Consider the following 14,147-nt stretch of genomic DNA (forward strand, 5'->3'; position numbering starts at 1 on the left):
TTGGACAGGTGAAAGAAATTAAAGGGATACACATAGGAAAAGAAGAACTCAAAATGGCATTATTTGCTGATGATGATTCTATACCTAGACAACCCAAAAAATTCTACCAGCAAACTTCTAGAACTAGTAAATGAATTCAGCAAAGTAGCAGGACATAAAATCAACACCCATGAATCAAAGGCATTTCTGTATATCAGTAACAAATCCTCTGAGAGTGAAATGAGGAAAACTACCCCATTTATGCCGCAGTCTTGGCTGGGCACAGAATCACGAGCCACCACACACCTTTGTAGATTCAAACAGCAATTCTTTATTCCCGAACTCACACGGGCCTCTACACACGTTCTGGGGAAATCCCAGTTCTGCCGCCGCCCAATTCACCTACTCCACGAGGCTTTTTTTTCCAATACTTTCTGAATCCCAGGAGAACTCAACGGGAACTCAAGGATCGGGCGTGCCTGAGGCAGCAGGATACATCCTATTCCCCTCAGGGTACACCTTAAACCTGGAACTTCCCTAAACCCAAGGACAGGATACTCCCTAAAACCTGATCAGCTCTAAACCCGGATTCGCCCTGGTCCTTGAGCAAGGTCACCTTACTAAAGCATACATGCAATGTCCCAGCGAATGTCCTCTAAGCAACATGGGGTACGCTGGCAAGGGAATTTCGATGCGTCATTCCTACTTGGCAATGGCCCTCAGCACATTTACAATAGCCTCAAACAACAACAACAACAACAACAAAAACAAAACAAAAAAGCCTTGGGAATCAAGTTAATGAAAGATCTATACAATGAAAACTACAGAATCCTAAAGAAAGAATTCAAAGACCTTAGAAGATGGAAAGATATACCTTGCTGTTGGATAGGCAGAATTAATATTATCAAAATGACCATACTACCAAAAGCACTGTACAGATTTAATGCAATACCAATCAAAATCCCAATGGCATTCCTCATAGAAACAGAAAAAGCAGTGATGAAATTCATCTGGAAAAATAAGAGACCCAGAATAGCCAAAGCAATCCTAAGCAGGAAGAGTGAAGCAGGTGTCATCACTATACTAAACCTCAAACTATACTACAGAGCAATAGTAACAAAAACAACACCAAAACAGACTGGTAGACCAATGGTATGGAATAGAGGACACAGAGACTAAACAAAACTACAATTATCTTATATTAGACAAAGGTGCCAAGAACATGCATTGGAGAAAAGATAGCCTCTTCAACAAATGGTGCTGGGAAAACTGGAAATCCATATGCAACAAGATGAAATTAAACCCCTATCTCTCACCATGCAAAAAACTCAACTCAAAATGGATCAAGGACTTAGGAATAAAACCAGAGACCCTGCATCTAATAGAAGAAAAAGTAGGCCCCATCTCCATCATGTGGGATTAGGCTCCAACTTCCTTAATAAGACTCCTGTGGCACAAGAGTTAAAATCAAGAATCAATAAATGGGGTGAATTCAAACTGAAAAGTTTCTTCTCAGCAAAAGAAACAATCTGTGAGGTGAATAGAGAGCCTACATCTTGGGAGCAAATTTTTACCCTTCACACATCAGATAGAGCACTAGTCTCTAGGGTATATAAAGAACTCAAAAAGTTAAACACCAAAAAAACAAATAACCCAATCAATAAATGGGCTAAGGACCTAAACAGACACTTCTCGGAAGATGATGTACGATCACTCAACAAATATATGAAACAACGTTCATCATTGCTAACAATTAGAGAAATGCAAATTAAAAGCACTCTAAGATTTCATCTCTTTCCAGTCAGAATGGCAGCTATTATGAATACAAACAACAATAAGTGTTAGAGAGGATGAGGGGAAAAAGGCACACTCATACATTGCTGGTGGGACTGCAAATTGGTGCAGCCAATATGGAAAGCAGTATGGAGATTCTTTGGAAAATTGGGAATGGAACCACCATTTGACCCAACTGTCCCTCTCCTTAGTCTATACCCAAAAAACTTAAAAAAACAGCCTACTACAGGGACACAGCCACATCAATGTTAATAGCAGCACAATTCACATTAGCTAAACTGTGTAACCAATCTAGATGTCCTTCAGTAGATGAATGGATTAAAAAATGTGGCATTTATACACAATTGTTGAGAGCCACAGTTTAGTCGGAATGATGCCTGGCATTTTTGCCAGAGGGAATGGTTGAAAGGTGACCCTGCTCTGGGAATAGGGTGGCTCTGGGATTAGGGAGGGCAAATAGGGCGGCTCTGGGATTAGGGAGGGCAAATAGGGCGGCTCTGGGATTAGGGAGGGCAAATAGGGCGGCTCTGGGATTAGGGCGGATCCTGCTGCCTAGGGTGCCTGCTACTTTGGAGTTCCAGTTGAGTTCTTGGATATAATCAGCACAGTTCACAATAGCCAAGTTATGGAATCAGCCAAGGTGTCTGTCAACAGATGAATGGATAAAGAAAACGTGGCATACAGATAAAATGGAGTTTCATTCAGCCAAAAGGAGAATAAAATTATGTCATTTTCAGAAAAATGGATGGAACCAGAAACCATAATTTTGAATGAAATAAGTCAGACTCAAAAAGAATAGTATTGTATGTTTTCTCTCATACGTGGAAACAACAAGGGAAAACAAAAGAAAAAAAAGGGACTTAGAAATTAGAGGGGTGGGGGATCAGTGTGGTAAAAGAAGAGGGTCTAAGGAAAGAAGGGAGGAGGGTGGGGTAGGGGAGGTACTAGAGAGTGAAAATTTTCAAATTATGTTTTTATATATACACAAAGATGCCACAACAAAATCCACCATTAGGTATAATTAATATGCACCAATAAAGAGGATATAATCAGAAAATATTTTATAGGGATATGAAAAAATACTGAAGTGAGAATTACCCCCTAGTGGCAAAGTCAACAAGTGGATTCTTGTGTATTTTATAAGGTTGCTACTTAAAGCATGGTTCCAGAACCACCTGCGTGTTTTTTTTTTTTTTTTTTTTTTTTTTTTTTTTTTTTTTGGAAATGCATGATCTGGTGTCTTTCTCTGGACCTACTGAATTGAATATGCAGTTAAACAAGATCCTCAAGTGACTTGTTTACTCAAATATAGTTTTGAGAAGTACCACTGAATAGTGATTCCTGTGTCCCCACGGTCCCCACTCTTTGTTCTGGTCAGATACTGGGAGAAGACTTAATGTCTGAACAACAATTACTTTGGGTATTCTCTGCCATAGTTTATTCAATGTGGGGTTCGCTCTTTTTCCCCGCCAGCTGCGTTAATAACATTACGCAGTGTACTCCAAAGCTATGTTGTGTGACTGGAATATGAAGCTGAGACAACCTGCCAACTTTTATGAAATAAGTCTACAAGAAATATTACCTTCTCACCACTAGGTGGAAATAGAGTAATTTTGTGTGTAAATTTTTGTGGCCATGATCTGTTGGAATATTTCATAAGCTGAAAGGAATCTAAGAAATCAGGCTGATTCCCATCTCCTAAATTTCATGGATGATAAAATTGAAGTTCAGCATATTAAGGAAAGTTGCATCTCTCTTACAAAAGATAATCCTCTAGAGCGACTGGAGGAAAAGTTGCCTGTAATTCTTGGTTCTTTAGTCCTTTTCATTTGTAAGAATAATGTGTTATTCTTCCAGCATGAAGGAAGACATGATGGGTCACTCATATTACATATGTGCTGTTACCAAAAACAACCACCAGAACAGTTACTAAATGTTAGTAAAAATGGGCGAGGCTAAAATTATTGTTCCTTGTTTCCTATATTGTATTTAACCCCAATCAAGTGGTAATTCTCTTCTATTTTTCCAATGAAGAAATACTCAACTATCCCCATAAAGTCATATGAGAATTTAATCAATTCATTTTCACAACATCTTTATTTCTTACACCTCATATTGTGCTCAAGTTAAGCAACCTAGAACATGGTTTCCCTTAGCAGGTGAAGGGAGTACTTAATGCTTTTCAGAGCTTGAAAAAAAATATGATTGCCCTAGGTTCTTTTTAATACCCCTCAAGTTCTAATATTCTGATTCTCTTCCTTTCCTAAGAGTAATGGTAACAGATTTGTGTATACATACACACAGGCGCGCACACACACACCCCTCAGCTGATCAGTGAGGCATGCGAGAACAAAGCATTAAATGTGTTTTCTGAGTGGCAGAACAATCACCATGCCCTTCTTTGTTCTGTGGGAGATACTAACAGGTTTTTTAGCCTTATTCCTTTTTAATATTTATTTAATCACAAAAAGGATTATTTCTACTCATCATAGCAAAGATTGTGCCTAAAAGTTGTTTTAGGTAACATAGTAGGGTTAAGAGCTACCTCTTAGGCACTTAAGTTATCTCATACTCTAGTGTCACTCTCCTTTTGCTACTTCTGTAACATGGTTGATTGTGATAATCTAAAAATTTTACCCCAGTACTGAATCTTGATTATTACATGTTATATACAAAAATGGATAAAACATGTTGAAGTAGCACATTCGGAACAGAGGAGCTGCCTGGGAGCTGGCAACCTGTACCTTGAAGCCAGTGATGTTCCTTCAGAACACCAGATCTGAAGTCTGGAAAGGATCTAAGAAATCAGCTAATCTAATTCTCATCTTAATTTTATAGATGATAAAAACTGCCTTGGGTGTGGGGCATGTAGACCCCCCTTTTGGGTACAATCACATGGCCTGAGTTATTCAGTACCACAGGAAGACTGAGGGGACTCTCAAATTAGAACAAGGTTTGACCAAAAAAAAAAAGTAGCACAGGGAGGAAATGTCCAGAGCATGTTGGGAGATAGCAGTCATGTTGAGGTGTCTTGGCAGGGTGACTGTGGCCTCTGCTCTCGGCTTCATCACAAGTACAGTGAACAAAAGGCAATCAGGCGTGGTCCTTATTTCACAAGGTCTTGTGTAAGAAGGGCCTGGATGGAGATTCTGGTTTTACCACCGTGGTGCAAACTTTCCTTACCTTAGTTCCTCTTCTGAAAAGTTGGAGTAATACCTCTTAGCAAAAGTTCAGTGGAAACTAGAGTGAGTGGGTATAAATGCCAGGAAGTACAGCATCTACCATGTAGTAGGTACTCAATAAATTGACACTATCTCCATGACAACAGTCAACCTGCATAGCAAGTTCCTCACCTCTCTGAGTATTTCCCATCTTGCTGCCAATAAAACAGGACAGCACAGAGTTAGATAACCACAAATAATTATTAGGAGTGGAAGTGAAAAGGAAAATTGCTGGAGTCTGAACGCTCATGAGTCTGAGAAGAAACTCTAAAGAGCTCAATCAGTGGGGTGCGGGCCTCAGTAGTACACAGCCTTTCAAAATGACTGTAAGAGACCAGAATGTGCTACCCCCACACACACTTCTTTGGCATATTTTGAGTTGGTTATTCTGAAAAACTGTGTACACGAATAGCTTTGAAAAGCTGTTCTTTGTAAAATAAATGCACATTTATAAATGAAATCTACATTACTACAGATAGTCCTCAATTTAGTATGGGATTACCTCCAGATAAATCCATCATAAATTGAAAATACTATGTAAATTGAAAATGCATTTACTATATCTAACCTACTGAACCTATCTTTGGGCAAACGTGTTCAGAATACTTAACATTAGCCCACAGTTGAGGGAAATCATCTAATACAAAGCTTATTTTATAACAGTGTGGAAAATCTCATGTACTCTACTAAAATTCTGTACTGAAAGTGAAAAACAGAATGATTGTATGGTTGTTTCACTAACAACTTTTATTCCACGAGAGAATTTACCACAAGACCATCTTTATTCATATAAGTCCTCCAATTACCTTCCTATAGCTTGTGTGCCCACTACCCACTCAAGTTCCAAACCCTTACTTTCTGTAGATCTGAATGCTTCCTAAACTTCAATCATCTGACCTTTCTTGGAGCCTCATGTTTTGTGGGACTCCTGTGTATATGAACGTGATTAAATATGAGTTTTCTCCTGTAAACGTGTTTTATGTTATTTTAACTCATAGTCCAGCCAAAATACCTAGAAGGGTGGAAGAAAGTTGTGCTTTGCTCTCCTATAGGGGAGTATAAGGTAATAAACATTCCTGAATGGCAGTGATAGTTACTTAAAACTTCCTATAGAGTTTTAGTTTACAAACTGAATTTCCTGGATCCCCTCTCACCCAGCAGCTTCTGATAAAACCGTCTATCTCAACTCCAGCGTACAGACACCCAGATGCACTCTTGAGGCCAGGGGTGGCCTGCGGGTGGGGAAAGCACTTCTTAAAGCAGGAAGTGGGTTGCAGACATATCTTTGTCTGCTGACAAAAGAGCAGAAAGTTAAGGAGGCAAAGCAATTATCAATCAACCCACCAAACGGCAGATCAATCAATTCCATCCAACCGCGCCTGGCGAGGGCTAATGGATTCCTCCAGGTATTTTGGAAGGAAAAATCGCTCAGCTGCGTGGTCAGACCCTAGGGTGCTAGGCTGGCAGCCAGGCCTCCCAGTCGCCCCCTCTGGTTTGCTGGGTGTGCGGAAACGACAAATCGTGCAGGGGCTGGCGTCCAGAGAGGCGTGGGGCGCGCTGGGCGAGTCCCCACTTGCAAGACCTGCAGCGGGAACCCTGGGTTCGCAGCAGGTGGAGCCGGTTCGCACCTTCCGACCCCGCTAGGCAAGTCAGAGGGGCGCGCGGAGGCGGGGCTGGGCGAGGCGCGCCTCCCATTGGCTGCCGGGCGCCGCCCCGCGCCGCTGTCTTTATAAAGCTGCGTGGCAGCCTGGCGCTGCAGAGCACGCTATCCGTCTTCCAGCAGCTCCCCTCGCCGCGTACACCAGCCCGCCTGCGCCCACCATGGCCACTATTCAGCAGCTGGAAGGAAGATGGCGCCTGGTGGACAGCAAAGGCTTTGATGACTACATGAAAGAACTAGGTGAGGCACCCAGCCTGGCAAGCGTCCACAACGCCTGGCAACGTGGCATGTGTGTGGCCGTTTTGTCCTATGTCCCCATCAGCATGCTGGGATCCGGGGTGGGGAAGAGATGCTCGGCTCCTTACCTCTTAATCCCTCCCATCGCCTCGCCACCATGCGGTTCCTGGCGGCGCAGCACCACGCGGGCAGTCAGCTAGGAGGAGGAGCGCTCGGGTCTCCGGAGATTCCGGAGATGTGCCACCTCGGGGTTCCCCCAATCCTCTTCTACTTCTTTCCCCTTGCCCACGCGACAGCCTCCTGGCACTGCTTCCAGTTCTTTACCTGGCGCGCCCCCACCCACAAGGTGCACTAATTTCGATTACCTCCAGGGGGGCCCCCTAACTTTCCTTTTTTCTTTTCCCGGCACTCATTGCCCCCATCCTTCGTGCCACCATCCTTTTCTCTCTCCCATCCGCCCCATCGTGGCAACACCCAGCCCCTTTTCCACCCTGCTGTATCTTTTGTTCCTCGATGGCGCGCAAGTCCGCTTCCCTCGTCTCCACCGGGAGATGGTGTGGCAGGGCATGGTCTCAGCAGAAACCCTGTAGAGGCTCTGAATGAGGCTTGGGCTTCAGCTTAGGTACTGCACTTGGCCGCATTTTCCCCAGGTCCACTGCCCTCTCACCGGTAAGCCAGGCCAGTAGGGTTGGCTCAGCTCCCCATGCGGCACCGGGGGCCGCCTGGCCTGGCCTGGGCCGGGTGTGGCGCTGGCAGCGGTGATACGCTGCCCGCATTGCCGGTCCAGGCGCCGCAGTGGGCGGGCGGCCTGTGGGAAGAGCGCGGTGAGACAGATTGTGCCTGGGAATGGCCATACTGCCTTCTCCCAGGGTGAGGGGCGCGAATACAGTGGGCTCGGTGGGAAAACTGTAATCAAGAAACTGCTAGCCTGCAGCAGCTGCTGCTAACTGCTACAAAATGGGTGTGGCCCTACAGAAGGCACTTGAGTCCTTATAGTCTTCAAAGAAAGAATGAGTCTCTGTAGGGAGATTCTCTCACTGGAAATAGTACTTCATTTTCTAATGCTGTCCTTTTCTAAACCAGTGACAGCGATTGCATGGTGGTTGACATTGGACAGACAGCAAACAAAAAAATAGACCTTTGTCACAGGCCATTAGGAAGTGGGATGGAGTTAGCTTAGCATGTCTCCTCTCTGGAAGGGGGTTCCCAGAGTTGAGGGCCTGCTGGGACTACTTCAGAAACTGATATTTAAGGTAGCTCGCTGGTGAAGTCACTACAGTGACCCTCTCTTGACATCTTGTCACCAAGCACTTCAGAATCATTCCTGCACCTGCTTTATCCAAGACAGTGAGCGGTTAAGGCTGGTTTGTGGTGAATCGTGAGTGTATTTACTCACACCATCAACAAAACAAGACCACTTGTTGCAGTGACCAAGATGACTCTGGGAAAAGCCATTTACTGTACTCTTTCAAAACATGACAGATTTTGTGTCCTCACAGTTGTGAGGACCAAATAACGAACACCATTTCTCTGCCACTGAAAGTGCATGTGTGTTTAGGGTCAGGATGGCTGGTATCCAGGATTCAGAAGTCATGAAGGTTGTCAAGGCTCATTAGGGAAAAGTCAAGGTGTGTGGGAAGAACAGCTCATTTGTTTTGTTCAGACTGAGAATAGTGACTTAACTAAGAACAAAAGCCACCAGCCTTGAGCTGGTAAAAAAGGAGGCTCTAAAGGGACATTGAAAGCCTGGTTGAGTGTTCTGAAAAAAACTGGCAGTCTCCTTACAGTATGGTTTTATTTGTGAAACAGAGATTTCACCTGGCTCAGAAGTTCCTTATGACTATTGACACCAACAGGAAAAAATGCTGATTAATATGTAACTTAATATATAACAATGTGAAACTTCATAGCTATATAACTATAGTAATTAATAGACTATAGAAAACAAAAATCAATTCAAAGGTATTCAAATAGTATAATGTTTTGAGTTAGCCCTATGATCTGAATGCTAATAAATGGAAAAATTTTTACCCTGGAAAATAGAAAATAGTGTATTGAGTTTTATAGCTTTGAAATGTTTTCTATGTTCCAGGGTAAGATTTTTTTTCCCATTTATTAGCATCATGATTGTGCTGATAACTCAAAACATTGCCTATTTAAATATCTCAGAATTGATTTTTTTTTATTTTGTGTAGTCTATTAATTGTTTATCAAAAGCCTTTTATGGGGTTGGGGCGGGGCTCAGGAGCAGAGTGCTTGCCTCGTATATATGAGACACTGGGTTCGATCCTCAGTACCACATAAAAATAAATAAACAAAATAAAGACATAGTGTCTATGTATAACTAAAAAAATATTTTTTAAAAAAAGCCTTTTATGTGCCAGACTGTATGCTGGGGTCAGAATAAAGTGATTGGCAAAATCTGGTGCAAATAGAAAAAGATGAGAGAACTTCAAGTTTGCAATTTTGAATCCTTAATCTTTACCTTTAATGAACTACTTTGAGTAAATAACGTTAGGGAATAAAGTCTTCCCTAACTTTCTGAGGGCCGGCATAAATATCTGTAATACGCTGGCACATGGTAAGCATTGAATATGTGCTCACAATAAGCAAATAAATGAAAATATGCCATGCATAGTGATTGTAATTGAATTATTGCTTTTATTACATAAATTATAACTGGTCTTCTGATATTTAATATTCTACAGGAGTGGGACTGACTATGAGGAAAATGGGCGCAATGGCCAAACCAGATTGTATCATCACCCTTGACGGCCAGAAGCTCAACATAAAAACTGAAAGCACTTTGAAAACAACACAGTTTTCTTGTACCCTGGGAGAGAAGTTTGAAGAAACTACAGCTGATGGCAGAAAAACTCAGGTCAGCTCTAATACGTTGTTAAATCACTGAAGCTTCTAAGAATGATAAATCGTATTAATGACATTTTTACCATGTATAGTCAAAAACTTAATGAAAGAATTATTTTGTAAATTGAGTTTTGAAAAATTATAAAAGTACCAGCTTCATAGAATGAGTGTCTTTTGTGAGCTTCTAGATTGAAAAGCAGAAAGTATATTATGTGTAAAATCAGTATGGTTGATGAAGTAACTGCAGAAAGGAGAAGATGAAAAAAATGTTGATTAAGGAGGGTTATGAGTCATGCAAACTCTTATATTTTGGAAGACTAAAATGTGTACTTTGTTTCTTCAGACGGTCTGCAGCTTTGTTGACGATGCATTGGTTCAGCATCAGGAATGGGATGGGAAGGAAAGCACAATAACAAGAAAATTGAAAGATGGGAAGTTAGTGGTGGTAAGTGTCAAACTGCTTACATCTTGTACTTCGAGTTGTCATAACTCCTACGTCCATTGGTCATGAGCAGGAGAGCTAAGCTTGGGAAGAAGAAAATGCAAAATAACAAGTTAAATACAAGAACACTGATTACCAAGATAGACGTTGGTGGGATAGAGAAGTGACATGACAACATGGGATGGAGCTGGATCTGGGTTCCTCCTTTGCTCAACTGCTGCATCACCACATAGTCTTGGCAGGCCACCAAGCTGCCTTCTTGGGTATATGTTTTTCCATTTTATTTAGATACTATATTCAACACTTTAGTTTCCAGGAAAGTATATGCATGTCGTTTAGTATAAACTAAAGAATGGGTTCTAGCTTCTCCTAAAAACAGGTTGTTTCCTTCTGCAACGTAGATTACAAGATCTTTTAGGATTTTTATCCTAATATTTCATTACCACAATGACTCTGGAATGAAAGACCAGCCTAACTCTTTAATGTTGTTCTTTCTCCTAGGAGTGTGTCATGAATAATGTTACCTGTACTCGAGTCTATGAGAAAGTAGAATAAAAATTCCATCATCACTTTGGACAGGAATTAGCTGAAAGAATGAAGAAGCTCAGTTCAATGAGCCAATCTCCAGACTGCCTTTTTTTTTTTTTCATTACTGTGTTAAATTTTCTCTATCACAAACATTTTACATGCAACTATTTCAAAGTGTTGGTTTAACTAAGATCATTCCTTTGGTTAGTAAATAAATGTGTTTGTGCTAATACATGTTGTATGTATTCTTTAACTTTATAGGAAACTAGTGATATATTTAATAATTGTGAATTGAATAAATTCTGAGGTAGTCTTGAGGGTACTACGTTGTGCTGGTGACTTATATGAAGAGCTGCTTTTGCAACAATACAGCACAGCAAACAGTGTAGAGTTTGCTCTACGCTGAACTTTGTGCTAACTCAAAGAATTAACAGTTTCTGGTAGAAACTGTTCTCATTAAAAGGCAGCTACATGAACTTTATAATTTAAATATTAAAATGCAGATTCTGTTACCTTAATGGAAAAAATCATAGTTTTAGTGGTTTGCTTTTAAATATTTAGGATTTCTGCAACTAAAAATATATTTAGCACTTGAGGTCCTACCAAGTGCCAGGAATTATCTTAGAGGCTGAGGTATATCCGAACACAATGGACAAATTGTTGTCCTCCATTTGAGGAACATCACAATGTTAGAAGAACACAATGTGTTTGTTATCAAAAGTTATGAAAGTAATACAGTTCTAAAATATACTTCCTGTGTGAATTTGTACACAAATATACATAATATGCAATATGAAGAATAATTAGAATTCTAGTGAACCTGAGTTCCATTTCTCAAACCCAAACACAAATATCCACAATTCACATTGGAGAAATAGGTTGTACGCACTGGGCTTAAGCTCTGTGTACATGATCCACAGAGTATCATTAGGGGCTGGCATTGTTATCTCCATTCTGCAAATAAGGGAGCATATATTTGACTAGCTAACTTGTTCAAGGACACAGCTTGAAGTTTTAGAGCTGAATTGTGAAACTTAACAGGTCATGTCCACTTGATGTTTTTAGTTATTCCACAACTCTGCCTCATCTCAGTTTGTGAGAAATAGTTTAAAGCTGAAATAATAGTACTAATTGAGACTTTTCTAAAGTCAGCCTCCATGTGCTGAGATGTTAGCTGTAAGAATCTTAAGAATTACCTAAAGGTAGCAGTTAGTGAAAGAGTTAGGCTTTCTCACTGATACCTTAGCCCTCAAGTTATTGGTTATTGAACACCTGATAACGTAGCTAATCTGAATTGAGTAGTACACATGGGATTTCAAAGACATGGAATGAAAAGTAAAACACCTTATTAATGTATTTTTTATATTAGTTACATATTTAAGTCATATTTTTCATATAGTTGGTTATCTAAGTACAAATTAATTTTACCTATTCATTAAGTTTTTAGAATGTGGCTAGGAAAAAAACTAAAAAATCACATGTTCTTGCATTGTATCTATATTTTTTATTGGACAGTGTTGTTTCAGACTTCTTTTCTATATGAATTAGCATCTTGCTTGTTTAAGAATATGGAGGCATCTCCACTTACAGAGAGGACACATCCCATCAAACCCATCCAAAGTTGAAAATATGATAGGTAAGAATGCATCTATTACACCTAGCCTACCTGACATCACGGCTTAGCAGGGAACTGTTTCTTATGATCTCTTGGCTGATGGAGCTGCACTGATGGCTGTTATCTAGGTCACAGCTGAGTGCCCTACCTCATATTAGTAGTCCAGGAAAAGATCAAAATTCAGAATGTGAAAAAAAAATTTAAAATATGGGTTCCACATATTTTGGAAACCCTGCTTGAGTTCTTCTCTCACCCCACTTTTCCACTTATATTAATTGTGTAGGCTTATTCAACATTCTCCCTAAACCAAACAATGGAATAAGTACTTGAAATGTATTTAATTCTCAGGACCACTGCAAACAATATGCTAACTGTGGTTTTCCGCATTGTTTAGATGAGGAGACTAAGGATAAAAGCTTAGGTAGTGGTCCCAAGCCATGCAGCAAGGGCAAGTGAGAAAATAGGTAGGAGCTCAACTTTATCTGCCCATACAACCTGTGTACTGGCTACTGTGTTCTGCCTATCCTACTTTGTGGCTAGTGAAGGATCACTCAAGGGGCAGTAGGCCCATGTTTCTTACATGATGAACAGCTAATGTTTTGGATGAGAGAAATTCGCTCTGCCCTACATGGCATGCATCATAGAAATCTTAGCAGCCTAAGATCATGGCCCCAAAATGCCCATGGCATCCACCATTTTACCGCAAACACTGCAGTTTCAGGTGTACTCTGAGGGCATGGTGCTATATTCAAGTTGAAAATCACAGGAGGGAACGAGTATATCCCAACTATGCCACCTGCTGTCAACTAAGGTCTATCTGCTAAGCAATCTTTTCATGATTGATCTCTCACCAAAAGATCTAAAACCAGTGCCCCTCACTGATTATTTTTATCTTTTCTCAACCATTGAATGCTGGGATGCAATATGTTTAGTGACACAATGAACAGGATCTCCTGGGAAATTTACTATTTTCCTAGAACTATCAGATTCTCCTGCTTTCTTTACTATGCTTGAATGTTTTATTGCCAGTAACCTACTAGAATTTCTCTATGGTTGTCTGATTTCAAGCTAGTTTAATAATTCTAAAATACAGTATGATGATTAAGTGCATGAGCTTTGAACACAGACAACTCTGGAATTCAACTCTCTCTGTTAGGAACCATGTTACTGAAGGTACTTATCTGAACCCATAATGTTCCTTGTCAAAGGATATAGCATTTCTTGACTCATTGAATCAATTAATGGAATCATTAATGATGTAATATATGTAAATCACTATAGCACATGACCCAGAACATAGTAAAGGCTTAAAGTCCCCAGAGTGTGGCTCAATGAAACTTTCTATGATGGTCATAGTGAAAATGCTGTACAATACCTGTGCTGTCCACTGGGGAGTAACTAGACAAATGTGGTGGGTACTGAGGCACTTGAGATGTGGTGAGTACAACTGAGGAGCTGAATTTTAATTTTAGTTAAAACAAATTTAAATACACATATGCTGTTAGCAACTTCTGACTCAGACAGCATAAAATATTAGACTACTCTTTTCCCAAACAATTTTTTTTTTAATTCCAAACTGCTCTTCTTGTGGTATGCTCTATTCTAATCCATAGGAATGTTACTTTTCTGATTCCCAATCTAAATGCCTTGGAGTTATCTTTGATTTTTATTGTTCTTTCCTGTTTCATATCTAACCCATTAGCAAATTATTTCTGTTTTGCCTTCCAACTATATCCAGGATTCAGTTACTTCTCACCTTTTCCACAGATACCACTCTCATTTGAATAATCATCGTCATCTCTC

General features: G+C 40.4%; 1 protein-coding gene across 1 annotated transcript; it reads left to right on the top strand.

Moving 5' to 3' along the window:
* Positions 1–6,684: 6,684 nt before the first annotated feature.
* FABP5 (fatty acid binding protein 5) lies at positions 6,685–10,961 on the top strand. Its single transcript, XM_081266263.1, has 4 exons — positions 6,685–6,894; positions 9,600–9,772; positions 10,103–10,204; positions 10,703–10,961. Exons 1-4 carry the CDS (start codon positions 6,816–6,818, stop codon positions 10,754–10,756), a joined length of 408 nt encoding a protein of 135 aa, XP_081122389.1. The 5' UTR covers positions 6,685–6,815; the 3' UTR covers positions 10,757–10,961.
* Positions 10,962–14,147: the final 3,186 nt, after the last annotated feature.

This window comes from Spermophilus citellus (assembly GCF_964194105.1).
Source record: "Spermophilus citellus genome assembly, chromosome: 14".
Classification (NCBI taxonomy): domain Eukaryota; kingdom Metazoa; phylum Chordata; class Mammalia; order Rodentia; family Sciuridae; genus Spermophilus; species Spermophilus citellus.